This window comes from Agelaius phoeniceus, chromosome 3, assembly GCF_051311805.1.
Source record: "Agelaius phoeniceus isolate bAgePho1 chromosome 3, bAgePho1.hap1, whole genome shotgun sequence".
Taxonomy (NCBI): Eukaryota; Metazoa; Chordata; class Aves; order Passeriformes; family Icteridae; genus Agelaius; species Agelaius phoeniceus.
The window spans coordinates 109,651,210-109,670,844 of NC_135267.1; the positions used below are offsets into that span (position 1 = coordinate 109,651,210).

Genomic DNA, 19,635 nt, shown 5'->3' on the forward strand with positions numbered 1-19,635 from the left:
AGGAAGATGCAAGGTGCAGAGGAGTGTGCCAAGACCTTGGTTTTATCCATACTTCAGAGAGGCACCCCTCTGTGCCAGAGCAGAGTGGCGGAAAAGTTCTGCACTCTGGCAGATGCATAAAACCATTATCTACAAAGTAATACTTCCTACAGCAATAATAAACCACCGTGGAATTCCTCTTGCAGCTCCCAAATCAACCCTGGCTCAGCCTGGAAAGTGTCCAGGCCCTCCTCAAACAGCCTACCAAGCTGGGTGAAATATCCCAGCAAAACAACACAGGAATGACCCTATCTGTCACTGTTCTACACCTTCCACTAGCCATGGCCAGCTCTGCAGAGGGACAGTGCCCTGTCCCCATGTCTCTTGTGCCAAAATCCCAGCACGGAGTGTGTGATTCACCTCCAGAACCAAGCAAAACAAGCTGGGAGGGTGCTGAGTGGATTATGTGGGACAGTGTTCCTGTGTCCCACAAGGCAAACTGGTGCCTTTGCTTAGGGCAGACATCCCCAGGCCATCAGCCCCCTTGAAAAATACTGCAGGTAAAAGCAATGAAAGTCCTTTCCTTGACTGAGACCACCAAATTCATGATGTTGGTGCAGACAGAATAAAACAGCAGAATAAAGCAGCAGCATGCTTAGAAGTGCTGCTCACACGGCTCAGAGGGCTAGAATGTCTTCTTTTGAGAATGACAGATCATCAATGTCTGTGGCCTGGTCCTCCCCATTGCCTCAGGCATGGGCCATCACCAAGGCTTAAGAAAGACAAAGTTTTGTTTAGGAGCGACTGGAATAGGCTGCCACATCCCAAAGCCAGGTTGGCATGAAAAAAACAAATCTTTATCTGCCTGGCAGCAAGCTGCTGGCTCAGAGGACAGGTTTAATACCCCTGAGGTTTAGATTATTTGCTCAGCCATGGGGATGCCCCATTCCACAGCATTAACTCCATTCATCCTCTATCACCAGCTCCTCCCATGGCACCATCTTATTTCAGGATAACGATGCCCAGCACATTTGCCCCCTTGCCTGAGCTCCCAAACCCCAGGTGCATAAATCACCTGACATGTGATCTGTGCATGGGAAGCTTTTTCCCTCCCAGAGACAGCCACAGGGGCACCTGGGCAGCACGTCCAGCAGCTCTTCTCCTGGTGGCTGCTGTCTGGGTCCAGAGTGAGCCCTGTTTCCTTCCCAGAGCAGCATGTGAGTGCCAGCCGGGGCCACATGGCTGTGCCGGGCCCTCTGCCCTTCCCTCCACCCCTCTGCTGGAAAGTATTCCCCGCCTCTTCCCTGCCGGCAGCCCGGCACGCCAGTTCGAGTTTCACATCGGGATTCAGGAGGGGAAAAAAAGATTCCTCCCTCCCACAGAAACCATCAGCTTTTCCAGCAGCGCGTCTCCACCATGTCTGGGCTGCGCCTTTGCCAGCGAGGGGGGTCTCAGCCCTTCCTGTCACCAGCCTGCAGCACACCCAGGGCTGAGGGGTGGCCTGAGGCTGTCCCAAAACTGGCAGCCACCTGGGGCCACCAGCCTGCTCCCATCTGCTCTGGGACACCCTCGTCAGCTGTGGCACGGCTCACTCAACAACTGCTGCTGGCCAAGTGGCTGTAGCCTGGGATCCTGGTGGATCTGGAGAGATGGTTCTCAAGGAGGACATGGGTAATGTTGCTCATCTGTTAGGAAATATTTCAAGGGCTTTGCGTGAAAGGCACTGAGCTACTCAGCACACGCATTTTATCCCTCCAGTGCGCATCAGAGCAAAGGCTGAGCAGAGGGAAAATTTCTCGCTCACTGAAATTGTGCCTTTCAAAGAGTCTTTACTTCATCCCTCTGGCACCCTGGGCAGGATCTCCTACACCCCATGCCTTGGCTGTGTCCTCATGTGGCAGAGAGAACCTTCCAACAGCTACTGTGCCATTCCTGTGTACCCAAACCAAGCAGAGTGCTGTCCCCTCCACCATACCAAACCTTTCCCAGCATGCAGGACAGTCAACAAGCAGAGAAGGAAGGAGCCTGGTGTATCCTTTCCATGCCCAGTTTTCCCCCTGGCTCTATCATGGTATTGGCTGAGCTTTACCTGAAGACAGGTGAGCCTGGTATTCTTAATTGTGTGTTTCAGGCAGTTTTACCTAGGAGATGCATTTACCTTTGAATATCCCATCTTAAAACTCAGAAAACCTCCCCCGTGCCACTCACCTGACCCCCATTTTGCAGTCCATAACACAGGGGGAGTCAAACTCAGCCAGCAGATCTTCCATCTGGTTGTATCTCTCCCCATCTTTGACCACATCTCCGTGGTAGGCAGGGACATAGGGCTTCAGGACATCGTTCATGAGGCGGTCAAGGCACCGCTGCTCCGATTCACAGTGCTTCTTCAGGATCCTGCCATTGGCCGCCGCCTTGAAACTACCTGAGGGGCACAAGGGACAATGTGGCACTTGCTTTGGGTGGCAGGGGGACAGGAAGGGCAGCCCAACACCTTGGGAGCAGCTCCATTTACACCTGCACCCAAGGAGTCCCTACAGGCAGGGACTGAAAAGCTCAGGTTGCCAGAGGTTTATGAGCAGCACTGTCACACGCCAAGAAGGCAGAGACCCCTCCTGCAGCACCCACCATGTTTGCTTCACATCTTCTGTGCACTTTCCTCCAGGCTCACATCTTTGTGTCTATGCTCATGTGTGGGGCACCTTTGTGCTGGGCAGCATCACCTGCTTGGCAATGGGTCAGGAGCTGGGCCTGGCTCTCACCCAAAGCACCCAGGAAAAAGCAGCAATAATTCCTGCTGGCCCTGGAGACTGAAAGCTCAGAGCACCTTCACACTACCCTCACTAGCATTTAGATTAAGTCACTCTCCTGGGCTAGAGACTGGGAGCTGCAAGCTGTGACACTCATGCAGCAGCCTGAAGCAATTGAGGCCAACAAAGCTCATTAAGCTGGGATAATGAAGGGCCCTGCCCCCACTCTGTGCCTCCCCATGCTCTGTACCTGCATGTCCCGCTAGCTGGATCCAAGGGTACTTCTTCTTGAAAGACATCACAAACGGGGACCAGTGCACCATATTCTTGATCTTCCTCCATGACTTGCTCTGAGGGGAAAAAAAATCATGAAGGTGAATGCAATGTTTTAAGCTTTTACTGTCTGTAAAGTCACTTCAGGCAGCACGCAGCTGTTCTGGACAGGGAAAGAGGCACGAGAGCCAGCGCAGGATGGAAGCAAACAGAAAATCTGCTCTTTTCCCATTGTGCTGTGCCAAGCCTCTGGGCCTCAACTCTACATTCAAAAATCACGAGTAACTTCACTGAAGTGGATGGTGTTACAGCGTTGTTCCAGTTGGCTGCTGCTGCTGCAGAGCGCCCAGCCATCCGCACTGCCTCGTCCCTGCTGCTCCCTGCATCCCTCTGTGGAGCAGCAGGGACATTAACCCATCCCTGGGCACTGCACCACAGGGACATTGACCCATCCCTGGGCACTGCAGGGACATTACCCCATCCCTGGGCACCGCATTAGATCGCAGCAGATGGAGAGGGAAGGCAACCCAGGACTGCCATCCAGCCACAAAACCGAGCTGCAGGTCCTGAGGGGAACAAGAGCACAGGCACACAGAGGCTCCCTGCCTGGCTTTTGTTCCCCCTGAAAGGCAGCTGCTGTGTCCATTAAGCTGGCAGCCCACGTGTGCTGATCCGCCCGCTCTGGCCCATCCGTAACTACAGTTCAGAGAACAATTCCCTGCTGACACGTTGTGTTTCTCACCAGATAGATTGCTCAAAACTATTTACATGGCTCTAACGAAGGCTGCACTGGACGGCACAAACGGCTCCTTCCTGCGAGTTTTTCCCTGGATTGTTCTAGGGAACACACCACCAGCAAAAGGCAGGGGATGACCTCTTATCTTGGCCCCAGAAGGTGACGGCACAAACAAATTATGTGAACGATATACAAGGGCAACAATGGAAAAATGCCTTCTTGCAGGAGCTGGGACAAACAGTGTAGTCCTTGGCTGCTCCAAGCTCCTGGGTTCAGCTGGAAGCCAGCAGATAAATTATCCTCATTTGCTCCGCTGTGAAGGCATGGGAGGGAGCCTTCCAGAAAGCCCAAGTAATCTCTTCCTCGTGTTTGGAGAACTGGCCCCTGTTCCAGTAATGCTTCACAGACAGGCAGGGAAGAGCCAGCAGCCCCAACTTGCAGTTTGGATGCTTGCTGGGGGTGAACTCACAGCACAGGAATCCGTGCTGGGAACTGCTGACATGTTTAAATGGCGAGCAGCAAGAAGCCAGACAGAGATGTTCGTGTCTAAAGCGTGGAAATTACACCAGGGTTATCCCTTGCACCAGCCCGCCGGGGAGCAGGGAGATGCAGGGTGGGCAGCACAGGAGTGGGAGAGGGGAAGAATCAAGGTCTTTCCCCACCTCGCAGCCTGGGAGGAGCAGGGCAGCCCTTCCCTGGAAGGCTGCCTGTGGCCGGGAGCGTCCCAGCACAGCCTGGCACTGGGACAGCCTTGCAGGAGTTTGGCAGCAGCTGCCCAAGCACGGGGTGACACCGGGCATCCCCTTCTCCAGGGCTCCTCCACGCCGAGGGCTTGCTTGCTTTGGCAGGGGGGTCGGGCAGTTCCCTACCTGACATGAGGATGAATGTTTTTATTTCCACACAGAGTGCCAGAACTTGTGTGTTTTAGCTGTTCTTTGTTCTCCTTCTGGCAGAGAGCGAAGGGGAAGCGGGGGGGTGTCCCCTCCTTTTGTTTTTAAAATAGTAACATCAAGTCCTGGCTGATGTCATGAAAAAAGGGGGAAGAGAAAGTCTCCGGGGGAGTTTGGACTCTAAAGGAGTGTGACCCACCTCCTCTAAAAGAAGGAGTCCTCCCCTCACTTGCAGCACAGCATCGTAAGTCACTCAGTCCCAGGAAACATGCCAAGGCAATGTGCCTTCCCAAGCCAAGATTTTGGTTGATGGTGGTTAGAGCTTTACAGTTAAAACCTTGAGGTACTTCAAGGTACAGGCAGAATGGAGGCAAACAGTCCCCAAAGCAGAGCAAGCCACTCTGGCTTCCCCCTGCCAGGGCTTTCCCAGCAGTGATGCTCTCCATTCCAGCACTGCTCCCAGGGTAGGATAATGACCCTGAGTCCCCTGGAGACACAAAACTCAACAAAAACAACCCTTCTGCTGATCTGAACGGGTCAGAGAGCCAGTCACTCAGCACAGCCACCCGAGGAACAGGTAGCACGTCCTCACCCCCTCTATGCCAGAGGGAAATGTTTTCACCCAGGCCTCACTTGGTTTCAGGCACACCTTTAGTCAGGTATTTCCAACCCAAGTTTTAAGGACATGTGTAACAACTTCTTTTATGGTGAAACTTGAGGCAAGCTTCATCCATTTCAAGCCACTCCCAGCCTGCTGGAAATCGACTGCAAGGTCAGTTGTCACTGCTGCAGGGGTGACCCACAATTCTGATTCACAGAGCCCCTTTCTCCCTGCTTCTCACAGGGGTAACCACTGGACCCTAATAGGGGAGAAGAGGGACTGTTGTCCCTCTGATTCCTTCAGGAGCCACTGGATTTTTGTTTAACAACTGAGCCCCCTCCCAATGAAGTAAGGAGAAGTTTGCTTCACCAAAAGAATGTTGCTGTGTTGTGGCAGTGCTCAAAAGGCTGAGTATTGCAAGGTGCAGGTCCCCTACTAAACCAGCAGCTGCATGACTCCATCTGATCTCTGGGACAGGCAGCAGAGGGGATCCCAGAGGAGCAACACTGGCCAATGCCCCCAGGGATCCTGCCACTCCCTTTGCCTGAAGATAGCAAAATTCTCCCTAGGTAGAGTGTTGCTCCAGAAAGTCAGCCTTTGTACTTTCCCTTGAGCCCCAAGAGAGATGGGAGGTGGCTTTTAACCATCTGCAGGGTGGTTCACCATATCCTTCTCCCTGGCAAGAGGTCTCTGTTTATTCAGACACTGATGTGCAATCAGAGATCTCAAAGCCCAGGGTTTGGGATCCTGGCCATGCCAACCCTCATGTCAGGCTCTGCAGCCAGCCATGGAAAACCAGAGCCACAAGGTTCACACCACTCCAGTCTCACTCCACAGCCACATGCAGGAAACAGCCCCTCCACTGCCTCCTGCCCTGCCTGGTGCTATTAATAGACAAATTGAGTATTAAGGCTATTTACAGTAAAGAAATCTTCTTTAACACTGTGTCAGCCTGTTGGGAACCATAAGGTAGTCACCTCCGGGCTCTGTAGTAGTCTGTAACTTTTGGTTTACATTCCAAGGAGTTATTTGCTCACACATCCAGGAGCACAGGCACAGCTGTAGGTGCATGGAGGTGTGGTAACTCCCTGGACTCAAAGGATTTTTCACCATACTGAAAGAAATAGCTCTGCAGGTGGCATTACCAAGTATGCAGCTGAAGGGCAGATCCGTGCTCTTCTCATTTGCCTGCAAGGAGCTGAACCTGCAGGTGGTCATTTCAAAAGGTGAGCACATTTCCAAGCCTTTTGCATGATCAAAGCCTGCACCTGATGTGGCACCCTGGCTTCCAGCTCTCCCCCAAACCCAGCCCTTTGCCTCCCAGAAAACTCAGGAAGCTGTGTGGACTGACTGCACTCTTGCACAGGCAGCAAGAGCATGGAACCTGTATAAGCAGGGAATGTGCACGAGGTGTCTGATGCAATTCAACACTTTTTATATAAAACCTGGTTCAGCATCAGCAAATGCCAACTGATTAGCTGTTAAGTAAATTATTTAGTGACTCTGGAAATATATTTAGCAAGGAATGGCACTGTTTTCCCTAATAGTCTGCCACATGGAAAAGAGACTCAGCAAGTGCAGAACCAACTCTAAAAAATAACTTCTCAGGGTTTCTGCAGCACTCTGCTTCTGCCTCTGCCCTCTTACAGCTTTTGTTTACCGCACAGAGCAGTATCCCAAGCCAGGAGTGGGATACAGGCCAGAGGAGTTAATCCCTCCCAGTGAGCACCCACAATTGGTCAGGGGGAGAGGAGTGCTGGCAAAACAATTTTATCGGCTGTATGTTTAACTTTACTTATCTGAAGCTTAAAGCAAACTCTAGGCTTTCCCCATCTGTCAATAGAGGTTCGTATGGAAAGAACAACACAGGAGAATTTAGTGCCAGTGCAGAAGGTCAGAGGATATATTGTGTTTAATTAGATTAAACAAAAAGTGACTGATGAGCTCAGTGCCTGCTGTACATTTTCTCTATTGCATATTTATTCCTTTAATGTCTGCTCAAAGGAGATGTGCCTTTCTCAGACTGCCTGTGGCCTCCCTTTCCCAGCATGGACACTGGTGGAATTTGACTGGTGTTATTCCCCATGCATGGAGCCAGCAGGGTGCTCTTCCCTTTCCATGCATTCAGCCAGAGAGATAGGCAGTAACTGATTTAATTTGCTGAAATTATGCTTTCCTATGGTTTTATGGGACCAAATGCTCCTGGAAATAGTAGGAGCTGGACCTGTATTTTAGTGCTTTTTATTAACATGGTTAGAGGCAAGATTACACAGCTGGGCCAGGGGATGGAAAAGAGTGGGAGCAGCATTAAATTAATGATTTTCCCAATTGTGAAAAGAGCTTCAGCTCCTTTCTCCCAGAAAAATAATGAAATATCCTAGGATCAGAAGAGATGCAGGACAACTATGAGGAGACAGTAGTGTCACCAATGCCCACTGCTTCCCCAAGTTTCACTAGGGTTGCTGCAGTCCAGGGACTTGAATAAGTGAGACCCTGGCTTCCAGATTTTCTAGGAAGTGACATGAAGCTGTGCTGTTGCAGGCTCCAAGATGTTTCATTCACAGCTAGGAGGGTCAGGTGGCCAGAGCCTTTCTGATTTAAAAAAGCAAGGCAGCAAGGGCTGAGAAGGGCAAACTTTGCTCCACAGAGCCCTCCTCTTTAATAACTAAATGAGTGGAGGGAACTTTTGCCTGCAAAGTTCCCTCCGTGCCAGCCCGCTCCACGGCCATGCACATCCAGCCAAGGAAAAAGAGGCCATTTAGTTTTCCATGTTTAAAAGAATGAATGTGTTTTCTTTTGCTCTTTAAAAAGTAGTTAAGGTTTCCCTAGTGATGATTGTTTCCCTTGACTGGGAAAAACCTTGTCACTGCAGCCTTGGTGGGGAGGCCAGCTTTGTTCATTGTGCTGGAGGCCGGGCGCGCAGGGCAGAGCTGGCAGGTACCATGGAATGAATGCCTCCTCCTCCTCCTCCTGCTGTGTCCTGCCTTGGGGGTGACCAAAATGCAGCATACACAGTGAAAAACCTGTGATGTGATGGTGCAGGGCAGGGTGTCTGCTTGGCTTTGCCATCTCTCAGCCCCTGGCTGCCTCTGTCCTTCAGGCTGTGACCACTGTCCCTGATGCTGGCAGCAATGACAGCCCATATTCTGAATTGTCTTCCTCCTACACAAACCCCTCTCATCCTTGCTGATGCTTCTGTACTGCACAGCAGATAAATAGCCTTGTTTTGGCCAGAGGAGCAGCTGGCAATGGAAGAGAGGGGCTTTGGATCAGTGGGCATTTCTTGATTTAGTCACAAAAGGTGTAACACAAAAGTTTCAGCAGCTCCCCAAAACCCGGCAGAAGCAATGCCAGTTCCACGTCCCACAGCTTCCACTGAGCAAAGATAAAGTGAGGCCCAACATCAGGCTTCACTGAACTTAATACAAGGAAATACCTTGTGATGACTGACAGGCATTTCTGGTTGCCTAGAAATTCTAGTGTAAAGCCCCAAGTCTTATTAGATAAAGTCTTATTTTGATGACTGTGGTATAGATGCTCCTGTTGGGGTGTAGTTACTTCTGTTGGGGTGTAGCAGCTTCTGCTACTCTCCAAGGTCTCCATTTCATTTAGAGTGAGAAAAAATCCTAACACATGCACTCTTTTACTTTCAACCATTTTGTTTTTCAGAATTGTCTTGTTTTAGCCAGGAATGATTTTGCCTTTCACAAGAGAGAAACCACTCCCCTCTGGTTTTGTGAGGAATGCCCTTTTCTCCAGTGGGATCAGGGAGTTGTCCCACCAAGACTAAAGATCTGGGGTAGAGGGTCACAGAGATAAAGCTACTGCTTCTCTGCTGTCTGCAGAGATCAGCATGTGTGATAGAGGAGCCTCAGTAAAAAAACACGTGAAAGCCAGGAACATCTGTTCAGATCATGGAAAAAATATTCCAGCGTATTGGAAAAAAACAGGAGCCTGTTGCAGGCTCCCTCTTCCTGCTTGTGATGGAGGCAAGGAGAATCAGAAAGAGCAGAGGCAGATGAGTGAGCAGCAGCCCTCCAGCCTGACCTCCCTGCTGACAATGGAAGGAAGCAGAGGGGCTGGGAGCCGGGAGCACAGCAGTCCCCCACTGCCTGGAAGGACATCTGGAACCTCCTCACCACCCACAAACCCTGAGCAGAGTGGAGCAGCAGCCACGTCAACACCACACTCGGGGGAAATGGCTACAGAGAGGACAGTGCTGTTAGACCTCTCTGGCCAGTTTGGCAAAGAAGGGAAGAAGACAAAAAAGCCTAAGTGAGAGTGAAAGAAAAGCCTGCATTGGAGCCTCAGAGCTACTGTTGTCTCCATGAGGCATTTCTTCTGGTGGAGAGCCTTCACTGAAGCAAAGCTGAACACCTAATGCAGATCAGCCACAAATGACCCTCCCATAAAGCCAGTGGAATTATTAATTGCCAGCATCAGATATGTTCAGCCTGCTTTCCTGAGTGGGAACTGATCCAGATCTCTGCAAATGTATTTGTTACTCATTATGTACACACCAGTAAGATTTGTTAAGCAATTTTCAGCTTGGAAAAGGTGAGTGATTCAGAAACAGCTAATCACATTTGGTGGACTGCTACTTAAGCTGTACAGTGCTTCCTCCCCAGAAAGCAGCAAGCCTTTAAAAGTCAGCAGACTATAAAAATCCTTGCTGGTAGCCAAAAGTGGGCCTTGGTGAACTGATTTGTGAGAAGAGCCCCAGAGCAGTGCAGCTCATTGGGGCACAGAGCTGCAGGCAGCCAGATCAGGTTTCCAGCTGAGAAACGGGATGTGCTGCCCAGAGATCTGACCCTGCACCCCTCTATCAGGGAACTTGTCATCAGCTTTGATGGAAACTGCTCTGTTTCCATCTGGAGACTTGTGTTTGATCCCTTTCCCAGTTCTAGGGTATTCACCACCATCTTTCTAGTTCCAAACATCGTCTCAGCTCCTCAGCTCCTGCAGCAGCACAGCACATGCTGGGGACATGGGCTCCTGTGCCTGTGCTGGCTCTAGCACTTCTCACTCTCAATGCTGCTGGCAGGGAAGGATGCCTGCAGCATTCCCAACCCTGCCACTGTGAATCCCAAACTGCTTCTAGCTGCCACATGCTGAGACCAGGAGCTGTGCCCTTCTTGACAGCAAACAACTGCACTGGACTCTGGTTACTTGATTTGAAGTCCAGCTCAGCTCCCTACAGACCAGAGCTGCAGTTTAGGATACAGAAGAGACTCAGGTCCTGAAAGTCACAACAGAGTGTCCCAGAGGGCAGTGGTTTGGTAAGGCACAGACCTCCTGCAATAAAAAACCTGAATACAAAACCTGTGCTTGTACATGTCAGGGATCTGGGATGGGAGCTATAGACTTTGCCGTATCCTCCCAAGGGATGAGCCAAACCCTGGAGTCCTTTGGAAAAGGGGGGGTGTCAGCACAGGGCATGTTGGGAACACAGGTAGTCAGGCCAGCAGGAGATCATAAAAGTGCCAGTTATCTCCAATCTGGCTGATTTAGATTGATAGAGTTAATCATAGGACAGAAGCTGCCAAACACTCTGAACTACCTTCAATTTGAAGGTAAGTTTTTAGAGATTTAAACCAGGATGACACATTTACAGCCTGCCTGGAGGCACCTGGGTCAGAGACACCAAACACAGGAGTAACCTCAATGACTGGAACAAAGAAACACTTTGTTCTTAATACCTGGGGGTTTTTTTGAGACTGATTTCTTTCTGTCAGCTTCAGGAATGACTGAAATGCCTAGAGCTCATGTCCCCAGAGAAGGGGGGGTGGACAGGGATCTCCTCCCCGCAGAAGGCTCAGAGCAGGCAGACGCTATGGTGTGATGATATCACATCACTCATCCTTTCATTCTGGCACTACCTAGCAGGGTGGACACGGGCCAGGCAGGGCTGCCACTGACTCCCAGTGCCACTGTAGCCATGTGAAGCATTTCCTCTGGCATAGCACAGAGGGCATTGATACGGATGCTGTACATGCAACACCCTGGCAGCATAATGCCCATAAGCACTGATGATAAACAAGCAAGGTTAGCCAAGCCAAGTCATGCCATGCCAGTGAAGCAATCTGCAGGAGAAGCTGGGTGAGAAAGGCCTGGCTTGCAGACTTGAGTTTTGCTGTTGCTGAAACCCCCAGACTGGTTCACACTGGTTTTGGACACAGAAAACGTTTCCATTGTTGGTCCCTGGCCCTGTCCACTCATGGAGTTAGATCCCTGCTCTTCTGCTGTTTCACCTTAACTGCACTTCACTTTGTGGAGTGTGTGCATGAGAAACACATCTCCCTTCTCTGAAGGGAAAAGTTCACATACTTTTGGAGTGCCTTCTGTGAAGTGAGAAGGCAGAGCTGGAAGGGAAGAAAAGAAAGGGCCAAGCTCTGGCTGTGGAAATTTGTTTAGAATAGAGAATTTTTAAAATTAGTCATTAGCGCTGAACATGCTCACATTTACTGGGTATAGGAAGTGTAAAAAGGTGATTTAGAAGAGCAGTTATAAGTTTCACAAACATGACTAAACTCTAAAGCTAAATGTTCAACAGGCGTGACCTTTTAATTCCCCTTTAAATCAGTTTAGCACTTTCATTTGTGTTTGGAGTCCCTCGTGTTTAGATAGCACTTTGGTGATTTAAAGTACTATTTAGGAGTGTTATTGTCTCTCCTGCTTTGGAGCTGGGACCATGAATCCCCTGCTAAGTGGCTGGAGGAGTTTCTGCTTGCACAGGAGCTGCTGGAAGCACCAGCCTGCCTTGGCCGTGGCTCCCCAGCACTCCCAACACATCACCATGTCATGGTCCCCTTCTCCTAGGCAGCTCCTAAACATAATCAGCAACCAGCAGAAGCTCCTCCAGGAATGGGAGTGCAGTTTGAGCCTCCTTGGTCTCAGATCCTTACAGAAGGAGCACGGTAGAAACACGATGGCTTTGGGAAACCTCTTTGCCCAGAGAGAGGCATTGCAAGCAGCCAGGAAGCCACAGGCACACGCCATGCAGCACCCTCCTCACAGCTGCAGACCTGCTGTGCATGCCCCACACAGTGCCCAAAGCATCTCCCCACAAGACTTAGCACAGCATCTCAGAGGGTTTGGTCTCTAAAGAGCACTAAGAGCTATTAAAAAAGTGGCCTAAACCTGAAGGCAAAGCGAAATTTGTTACAGGCACTGAGCACCCACAGAGCAGTCTCCCCATGTGCTGCAGGTAAGGGCAGCTCAGCTCAGCTTTTCAGCTCTGCATTACTCCTGGAGGAACCAGGGCTTGTGGGCATACATGAGACTTCTCTCCCTCAAAATGAGAGAGACACAAGCTCATTCACCATGGTGAACTCTGCTTCTGAGCCCACCCTGTGGGTGCCCTGAGACTTCCTCCCCCACCAGCTTTCCAGCCGCACTGCCCTGAATGGATATGGGAAGCACAAACCATGCACTTTAGGAGCAGCTGCTTGTGGGAACTCCTTCCTCACTGGACACATCAACCACAGGCTGTGCTGGAGCCAGAGGCTCCCAAGAGCATGGCAAGACCAAGCCAATTACAGGGCTTCAAACATGGACCATCTCATCAGCTGCTCATTCCCAATTCTCCACACAGCAGAGTCGGGCTGAGAACAGGGACTCTACCAAATTTACATCAGCTAGATTACCCTATTCCCTATCCACACAGATCCAGCCCCAGCTGCACTCATGCTCTGCCAGGCAGGGAGCTCCTCACTGCCACACCCAGGAGCAGGCTCACCCAGCCTGGCGGGGACAGAGGGTGGCACCGGCTCGGCAGAGCCAGGGCACCGGCTGTGAGCAGCCATGTGGGACCCTGGAGACCAGGATGGAGGGAGGAATTCTTATTAACAGCACATCTCAGCTGCCCCCCAGCCCACTGCAGCAGAAGGGCTGGCAGCGAGCAGACCTCACACAGAACCACCAGTCATTTTATCCTCGGCTTCATTTTCGGAGTCAGAGCCTTACACGCACCCCTTCACCATTTTAGTTATGAGTCATGGAAAAATGTCAGCTGCAGCTCCACAGCTCCACTCCTGCAGGGCCAGGTACCTACCTGTGCTCCCAAAGCCAACGTCCTGGCACGCCTGCCTGCTGGGAGGGCATCCGAGGGGCCGGCTGGGCAGCGCTGTGCCAGGGGAAGGCCGGCACGGCACTGGGGGAAGAAGCTGTCACAGCAGCAGGCAAGGAGGTTTCATCCTCCACCGCTCCTTCCACGCTGCCTCTGAGACTGGTGAGCAGAGCTGGTGAGCCCTGCTGCACCCAGGCACTCCCCTGAGCCCTTAGGGAAGGGAATGGGATCCTCAGACACACAGAGGGTTACCCAACCCTACATCCTGGTGCGGCACGCAGCGCTGGATCTTCCAACCCAACCCTGCGCTGACACGCAGGGGTGGGGCGGGGGAAGAAAAAGAGGATTTCAGCTGTTAACTTCTAAGAAACTGAGGAAAAGCTTATCACTCCTGTGTGACTGGCCTCAGTCTCCTCAGAGCTGGTACATGCCATGCTGCAGAGGTGTCAGCTGGGGGAACACCGAGTTTTGGTGGAAAGGGGACTGCAGGGGCCAGCAAAGAAATTTGCTGCTTTGGTGCATGTTCACAGCTTTACACAGGGTGCTGGGGAGGAAAAGGTTTCTCTAACTCAAAAGGGAAATGCTCATCTGAAACAGGAAAATGGAAGTTTCTTTTGAGCATTAATAGCAGAAAATCACCTCTGCAATGGCTGTGTGTTGAATCCCTGCAGCAGGGAGAGGATGCTTGGGGAAAAACACTCTGTCCCTGCCAAGTGAGCCTACTCAGGACCCCAGGAAAGCCCTGGGGGCTGCTGCTGGCCCAGGCACAAATGGGGACATGCTGAGGTTTTGGGGGGAAACACTGCTCAGTCAGGGTAATAGCAGAGTTGGTGAGTGCCCTGCGTGGGAGTCCCGGATGTGGGGAGAGAGGGTCTAAGTTCTACAGCAATGCTGACAACACACTGACCACAAACAGCATCGCCCAAGGATCACCCAGGCAATTCAGGTAGACAGATCCAGAGATCTGATTGCTTTTTTTGGGGAAAAAAAAAAGTGAAATTGCTTCTAAACTAAATATTTCTCTTGAAAGAGGCTACTTTAAGGCGGGTGGAATGTGACATCCTTTAAAGAAGTAGAGATCATGAGTTTCATATTAAAACTCAGATAGTCTTTCTTTGAACAGCATGTTATGGTTGAAGAGAATTGTAGTGAATTTTCTGGTCCAAAAAAGGAGACAAAGATGAAGGGTAGTTATCTCCAGCCCTAAAATAGTGAGGGCACTTGCAATACAATGAACAGAGGCAATACAATGAACACATTATAAACATGGGTGTAGCACAGGCAGAATTTAGCTCATTGTGTCCTGGAGTTTCTAAATATATTTTGGCTTGAGGGAAGAGCAAGGGAGAAGAGAAATGAACATAGGGAAGACGCCCAGTCTTCTGAACAACTGGGTTTTCCATCAAGGCACAAGCCCACGATCTCTGAGGCTGCATCTGTGGGTAGGAGCCGACTGCTGAACTCCTCCTGCTGCAGGCAAGTATGTTTAGCTTCTCTTAGAAGGTGAAGGAAGCAGAATAGGAAGAAAAAAACTTAGTCATCTTCTCCCCTCAGACATTTTGCTGTTCATTTACTTCAGCAGCACATGAAGCACTTAGTCACTCTGTCCCCGATGGGCTTTTTTTCTATTTTTATTTTTCCAAATCAAAACAAAAGGAGAAAAAGGAGGTTCCTTCCCAAAGAAGCAGCTAGTGGAGGAGGCTGGGGGTGTGAGCAGCGAGTGACCAGGACTTCACCCCACAGCTCAGTGGCTGCTGCAGACACCCAGGCGAGTGTTTGCATGCAGGAGGAGAGAGGGCAGGAGCTGCCACTTCCTCTTGCTCAGAGACAGCTCGATGAGCTGCTCCAGCAAGCCAAGGTGCCAAGCATCCTCTGGAGCTGAGATCTGCTTCGTGTACAGGCACTTGGCACCTGCCCTCACAGTAAAATCAGTGTTCTAACACAGCACTCATGCTCCAGGTGTTTTCCAGCAGCAAGGACTATCTTACAACCTAAGCCACACATCCAGCTTGGAAGTCCTCCATTCTCCAACTCAGAAATACAGTGTCAGAGCAGCACTTCCTTTGGGGTTGATTTTAGTAAGCCAGCCACCACAGCTCCTGCATTACTCCTTAAGGACAGAAACTTTTGTCAAAAATGGCTTTGTCCAACAGTGTTGTAGAACACTGGAAAACTGCTGCCCTTCCTGACACCTCTCATCCTCAGGAGAGCCCTTGACACTGTCCCTTCCCCCAGTGAGCCTTTTGACTGTGAAATGCAGGCACCAACACCAAGGTGCACACTGGTGCTGAGGTGCAGCCTCAGAAGGGAGAGCTTGAACAGGGAGAGCTGGAACAAAAAAAAGGGAGAGCAAGGAACAAAGTGTCTCTGAATGCAAGCACAATCTAGAGCTGGGCATTTGGTTTCTCTCCTGTGTACTGTATCCTGAAGGGTCTGAGGACAGGGAGGCAACCCCCAAAACTCCCATCATTTCTCCCCCATCAGAAGCAAACCCACTGGTGTGGCAGTGACCCAGTGCTTTACTACTGACTCAGGATGGGGTTTTTGGAGGGCTCAGAAGGCACCCAGATGGCTCACAGCTTCCTGTTGCTTCAGCTTTACAATAAAGCAACATAAATAGATCTTCATTCTTTGTTGACATTTGATGCTGTACAGCAAAACAGGCATTGTTAACCTAAAAATAGGAAACGCTGTGGCAGCTTTGAAGAAATTCAGCGTTTTTCCTGTACTGATGCAAAGGCGGTGGCCGAGTGCCAGATGCCTCTGTCCTGCTTTGAAGCACGACGAAATTCTTCGCGGCGCTCGTAAATCAGCGCTTTGTTAGCACCGGGCAAGCTCCAGTGACACCAGCAAACCCTGGTATTTCCTCCTTCTGCCTCGTAAGGGAGGGGGGGATGCTCGATGCTGCATTTCATCCCTGCTGGAGACGGACAGCCCCGCGCGCCTATTGCCGAGCGCGGCACAGGCGGACGTTGCCACGGCAGCCGCTGACGCACAGCCGGGCCCCACTTCTACATTTTTCCATTACACGGTGTTGAAGCTTGTAGAGCAGGAGGTAGTGAGTGAGCTACTTTCCTGAGTGAGGCACTGAGAGACCAGCGAGGTGGCAGGGCTCTGCAGGGCAAGCCCTGTGCTACTTACAGCGCGTTTAAAAGGAGGAGAGGGCGATGCGGCCAAAAGCTGCCCTGTTCGGAACAAATGAGTGCACGTTTTCAGAGCTGGCTTGAAAAAAGGGCACACCTAGCACTACACCTCTCAGAGGGTTGGTATAGAAAAGTCAAGGCTCCAAGCAGAGCGAGGTGCGGGTGGAGAACCAAAAATTCCTGGTGGCTTTCCTTGTGGAGCACAGGGGGAGGATGGGCTGACACAGTCCTCACTCCTGGGCGTGCTGGGACCAGGGCAGCGTGGCTGTACCAGCACAGGCACTGCTGCCAGTCCCTTCACTGGGTCCCACCCACAGGGGTGCCACTTTCACTGCTCTGCCATCATCCCCAGAGTGATTTAAGGGGGCTGAGCCAGCCCTGCTCACTCTTGGGAAGGGCCTCTGCCTTGCAGCACGGATGGGGAGCAGCAGCACAGCCTACCCAGCCACAAGAGCAGCTCTTGCCACACACACGGTGTCTCTCAGCTCCATGCTTTGGTGGCTCTCGGGGTCAGGTCTCTCCAGATGTTTCTCTTAGTTCATGGACTGATTTTTACCCTCCTCTCCCCCAGCTGGGTGCCAACAACCACAGGGATGGTCCTTTAATCAGCAGCTCGGGGCAGCAGGCTGCCCAGCTTCTGCACAAAGCCAGAGCTGCGTAACATCTCTGGTCACAGCTTATCTACCTCCCACGCAGCTGGAAGCTGCAGGCCACGCTTGTGAGGTATAAATGCCACCAAACACAACAACTTATGCAGTTTTTAACCACCTCAGAGCCTCAGAGATAGGCAACTGGTGAACATCAAGCCATTTTTGGGCATACCTATTTCAAGTACAACTCAAACGTTTTGGGGGATGGAGTACACTTGCTGGAAGTTCAGCTAACTGTTATGGTGCAATTTCATCATGACAATTCAGGATCAACACTCTAGGGTCACTCTTTCCTCTTTGGTTCAGTCATTCTCCTGTGTTCACAAATCTCTTTGTCCTTCCCTGGTGTGGGCAGAAGTAGCAATCTCTGCATTCCCTGCCCTACAGGGTTAATTCCCCCAACCACTCTGGGGCACTGTGCAGGTACTGGGAGGCTGCAGCTGCCTCACAAATCCACTTCTCTTAGCAGTGTGCTGGCTCACAGTGTGGCAATCCCACCTGTGGAGTCAGGGACAAGCAGAAATGTGTAAAACTAAAGTATTAGTTCAGTAGTACCGGCATGGGAAACATTCCCTGTCCAAAGGAAAAAAAAGAAGGGAAAAAACCCTGTGTATTTCCAAGCTCTTGAATAGTTCCTGATGTTGATTAGGGATAGAAGGAAGCTACAGACAGGCAGTCTCACCTACAGGGTGATCACTAGAAATTCCCCATATCTCCACTGCAGATTTTCTATATGAAAAACAAGTCCAGCTCTCTACAGAGAAGCACTGAGACCTTCACAGTCTCAGAACAAAGGGTGCCATGATCAACTCGAAATCAGAAGTTACCTTTTGGAGCTTGCTGCTGTTTGGAGCCACTGTTTGGCTTGTGGAGAACAAAACCTTATTTTTTACTGCTAAGTCACAACTCTGTGCAACAGCCTATAGCTGCCAGGCCCTCTCAGGGATGTAACTGGCCTTACAGGATCCCTGGCCTTACATGGAATGAGGAGGAGAGATTTGCAGAAAATGAGCTGTACTGCTTTGCAAATGTACTATTCCTGGCACATGGCAATCTCTTAATAAAAGCAGTATTTGCATTTTTTGCATAAAACCAATTTGGATTCACTGTTCCTTCACCTGCGCAGCACCAAGACTCCCTGCATGAAAAACAAGTCAGGAAGCTACTGATGAAAAAGTGTCATTTGAGGTGCTAGCACTTCAGGAACTACTGAAAATGTTTCATGTGCTCCCTCTCAGAGCAGACAAAGTGTTTCAAACCATGGCCACCACAAGACATTTGAGTCCCACTCGTCACTGGGGGAGGCTCACACCTCCCCACCACTGTACACTGGGGTACTGCATGCCTAGGGTGGCACAGCTACCTAGGGACATGTCCCAGGACACCACCAGGGAGAAGGATCCATTTCTCCTGAGCTGGCATCTGTGAAATGTCCAAGGAAACTGCTGCCAGCATTGCACATGGGCCCTGGGCCAAGGGCAGGACTGCCACCCTAGGGTTCGGTATCGACCCCGTGCCAGCATTGCACAGCTCTGCACAGGAGCTGTGCAAATGTTGTGGCTAAATCCTCTCCGTTCCTAATCACAAATGTAATTGTCTATGCAAAGCTGGTGCACCCAGGGAGTGACTGCCTGGGCCCCCTGCCTCAGCCTGCTCACCCCTGCACAGGGGCAAGGCAGGGACCCCCCAACACGCATGCTCCAGCTCATGAGGGTAGATGTAAAAATCTCACAAGACCTAAATCTGTCAGTGCTGCTGTCCAGGCAGCAGTGGATGCAGAAGAAGAATAAAAAAATCCATAAGTAAAAGTATTTAGTCTTGGCCAACACTTGCCTATGGAAGCAGCAGCACAGGTTTGTCCCTCTTATGTAGTCACCAGCACAAGCAGAGGGAAGGTGTCCCATTTTACTTAGATTATAAACAGCTGTAAGCTTTTTAGGGCATTACAGTTAGTGGTTCTGTAATGGAAAAGTTTATATGCTGGAAACAGTGTCTTGTTAATGAGCTAAGGTATTTATAGTATTTTTAATAGCCACAGGGTGTTTGAGATATTAACAAAAAACGTGTTAATGAGGTGACTATTTGTGACACCCACTGATGTGCCAGACAAGAACAAAGTATTCTCAAGTCAATGACTGGCACATCCCAGAGAGTGGCTAGATGAGAGGAGGGTAGAATAGAAGATTTTTGTTTTCTGTATAGAGAGGTAGTTAAAAAAAGGATCATTGAAGGCATTTGGAAAGTTTTAGCTGTGGCAAGCAACTAACAGAGACTCTTTTGGAAGATGCAGGTCCCATTAAGAAGTAGTTAATTTGAGTTTAAGCAGCTCCAAAGGAAAGGAGCAGAAACACTCACAGAACTGAGGATCTGGACAAAATCAGGAGGAGAGCTGCAGCTGTGTTTCAGCTGCACAGCAATGAGTGCTGGGATCTGGGACTGGCAGCAGAGCTCACTGTGAGGGCTCTTGGTTTCAGTGGAAAGTTTCAGATGCAGGGGGATGGGTAATGCTCATGTGGGGCACCATCCTTTGCCCCACAGCACCGCTGCT

General features: G+C 50.6%; 1 protein-coding gene across 1 annotated transcript in view; it reads right to left on the minus strand.

Moving 5' to 3' along the window:
- The window catches only part of ITPKB (inositol-trisphosphate 3-kinase B), a 67,546-nt gene that overhangs the window by 12,273 nt on the left and 35,638 nt on the right, over nt 1–19,635 (minus strand). The window contains exons 3-4 of the mRNA XM_077176133.1: nt 2,977–3,076; nt 2,188–2,401 (exon numbers count right to left, since the gene is read on the minus strand). Of these exons, the coding sequence (XP_077032248.1) occupies nt 2,188–2,401; nt 2,977–3,076 (314 nt within the window). The remainder of the gene's footprint in view (nt 1–2,187; nt 2,402–2,976; nt 3,077–19,635) is intronic.